The sequence below is a fragment of the Ziziphus jujuba genome, chromosome 10 (genome assembly GCF_031755915.1).
Source record: "Ziziphus jujuba cultivar Dongzao chromosome 10, ASM3175591v1".
Classification (NCBI taxonomy): domain Eukaryota; kingdom Viridiplantae; phylum Streptophyta; class Magnoliopsida; order Rosales; family Rhamnaceae; genus Ziziphus; species Ziziphus jujuba.
In genome coordinates this window covers 17244793-17247468 of record NC_083388.1, presented here as the reverse complement: position 1 = coordinate 17247468, position 2676 = coordinate 17244793, and the positions used below count along the sequence as shown (strand labels likewise).

At 36.4% G+C, this 2676-nt stretch overlaps 1 protein-coding gene across 1 annotated transcript; it reads right to left on the bottom strand.

Annotated features, from left to right (window-relative positions):
• Positions 1-335: 335 nt before the first annotated feature.
• Positions 336-1885, bottom strand: LOC107411602 (xyloglucan endotransglucosylase/hydrolase protein 31). The gene is made up of 4 exons (XM_016019216.4): positions 1560-1885; positions 1325-1425; positions 1012-1229; positions 336-918 (listed from the first exon to the last, which is right to left on the bottom strand). Exons 1-4 carry the CDS (start codon positions 1753-1755, stop codon positions 582-584), a joined length of 852 nt encoding a protein of 283 aa, XP_015874702.3. The 5' UTR covers positions 1756-1885; the 3' UTR covers positions 336-581.
• Positions 1886-2676: the final 791 nt, after the last annotated feature.

Here is a 2676-nt window from a genome sequence, read left to right as displayed (position 1 = left end):
CAGCAGGCGAGAGTGGTCCACTGGAAAATATAAACAATTATACGAAGAATACTTCTTGTGGTCTAATCATAATTCACGTGATGAGAGAGCAACACAAATTCCAAGCACCAATTAAACATTCACAATCTGTGACTACTCTTTTTGCAGCAAAGTCCAAAAAGCAAAAGCCACCCAATCTTACCTGCCGAAAAAACAAAAACAGAAAACGTCTTTTTTTTTTTTTTCTCCCTCTATTATTGGCACTTCATAACAGCGTTTTCATTTTTTTTTGGTAACAACTTCATAACAGCATTTATTATGTCATTGATTTAAAACATAAACAAAAGACAGAAACGTTTTTGACAAACTCAAATCAATTACGCCAATGGTACTACAAAATACAGAACTTTTTAAGGGGAAGGGCTTGGACGCTCAACCAGGACTCATCTCAATGCCCTCCAAATTAACACAAATTCATTTTTCGCTATTTTTTTGTTTCTTTTTAACTTATATATTAAGGGGGAAAAAAAAAAAAAAACTTGTGCACACCAAAGATTAAAACCAAGCTTGAAGTCCACAACGCTTTTTGGCCTTTTTTTAGGCTAACACTCTGGTATTCGTGCGTGGTCTCTCTTGGGGTCATGGCAATAGTCATAGACCAAGTGGTTCCTCTGCACCCACTCCATGGCCGAGAGCTGTTGCTGGCTTAGACCCGTCGAGCCAGACGGCGAGGCTGAGGCAGCAGCCGAGCCTCCAAGCTTGAAGTTCCTGTACTTGCCAATAAATGGTTGGTATTTATAGTCGGCTTTGTATTTGCCATCCTCAGTAGCCCACGAAGATGCATCCCATATTGAACCATAAACCCACATGGGCCTTGTAGGGAATGTGGCATCACTCTTCCTTGCATACCTCCTTATAGGCACATCATCCACCAAGAATCTGCATAACAAAGTAGGCATATTAACAACACAAATAACAAAAAAGAATGTGTATCTTAGAAATTAATCCAATTTAATCCAATTATACTAGTACATGATCTCAGTTGGGTTCCAAACTAAGGCATAGTGATGGAAATCCTGTGTTGGATCAAACCATAAATGAAACCTCATCTCTCTTCCGATGATGTTTCCATCTCCGCTGCCTCTTATATACACATTGGTCTGCAACGTGTACGGCTTATCTGGTGTTGTTCCCAGAAATTCGATATCGATTTCGTCATGGTTTCCGGGATGTTCTTCGTTGTTCGAAAGCTATAAAAAAAAATAATAATAAAACATCCATGTCAAAGAAATTTCTAAAAGTTTTCATTTTTGCTTTTGTTAATAAATTATTTCACAATCCTCACATAGAAAGAAGTAATAACTCCTGCAGTGTAACCAGGATGGAGTTTCATGGAAGCACCAAAATATCCAGATTGGTATGGACGGAGAGACTTAAACCCACTTCCTGTTTATCACAAAATGCAGCTAAATAAGAACCTAACTGCTTCAAATGGAGAATAAATATGAGAAAATGAAGTATTACCTAACTGCTTCAAATGGTGAATAAATATGAGAAAATGAAGTATTAGAAGTGAAAACCTGAGCTACTGTCAAGCCAGATTGTTAATGAGCCTTGGTCCAAACTCTGATGTTTTGAACCCCAGAGATTCCGAAAACCCTGATTGAAACCTATGGAATTAACTCTGGAACTGGGTGAGTAACCAGGTGATGGTGGACTCTGAGCAGTGGTTGAAGATATTAGAACAAAGAATGTGAATGATAGAAGAAGAGCCATGAAGAGGAAAGGGGCTTAAGAAGAAATTATAGAAAAACAAAAACAGAGTGCTCTGTTTTTTCAGAAAAACAGAGTGGTACTGAGGAAGTGAGAGTAGTAGTTATGTAATATGTGTATGTAAGAGCATTGGCTATACGGTTGGGATATAAATAAAGAGATAGAGAGGCCCACCTATACACAATAAAGATGATAGGTTGGTTGATTTTTGGGAGTTACACATAGAGACAAAAATATATACATCATGGATAAATTTGTAGCAAAAAAATAGATTGTTAAACTTTGTGGCATATGCTTTTTTCTACCTTTATTTTCCAATTTGCAAGAAAACTTGTCCAAATGAGAAAACTTGTTAGTTATGGTTTTGTTGAGTTTGGAATGCAAAATGTGTAAAGGTTGCAAGGAGGGCGTTGAGAGGTCTATGACATTATATGGGGCCTCTTGCCCATGTCAAAGTGTAGCTTTTGGTTGATTTGATTAAACAAGTTGTTTAGGGATATGATGTAAAGCAGAAGGAAATTGTAAATCTTGAAGGATAAAAAATTATACATTCTAGGGAAAATTGTCATTTGTGAATTGTGATCTTTAATGTGACTTAGGAATATTTATTCTGTAAATTTCATTGGAATTATTTGTTTTCATGCAACTTTGATTGTCCCTCACATGGAAATGATTCTGAAAAACTTAAATATTTCATGAAAGTATGAGGGATTTTTCTCTCTCTAGTGAAAAACATATGGGGAAGTTCCAATTAAGATAACACTATTTACATGGCCACACTCTTCAAGGACTATTAATACTACTGGAAGAAAATTTTGCATAGCAGGGAGACAACATATATCAAAGTCCATTCAGGTCCTTTTTGAATGCTAGGGGATTTGGACTATCAAAAAATTTGACATAGAACAGTTGAACATTCCAAAA

Excerpts from the sequence above, each read along its gene's own strand:
- LOC107411602 (XM_016019216.4), bottom strand. The coding sequence starts at position 1,755 with ATGGCTCTTCTTCTATCATTCACATTCTTTGTTCTAATATCTTCAACC. Across the intron at positions 1,230-1,324 it reads GAGTTATTACTTCTTTCTAT|CTTTCGAACAACGAAGAACA; the intron begins GTGAGGATTGTG and ends TTTTTTTTATAG. Across the intron at positions 919-1,011 it reads TGGAACCCAACTGAGATCAT|ATTCTTGGTGGATGATGTGC; the intron begins GTACTAGTATAA and ends TTTGTTATGCAG.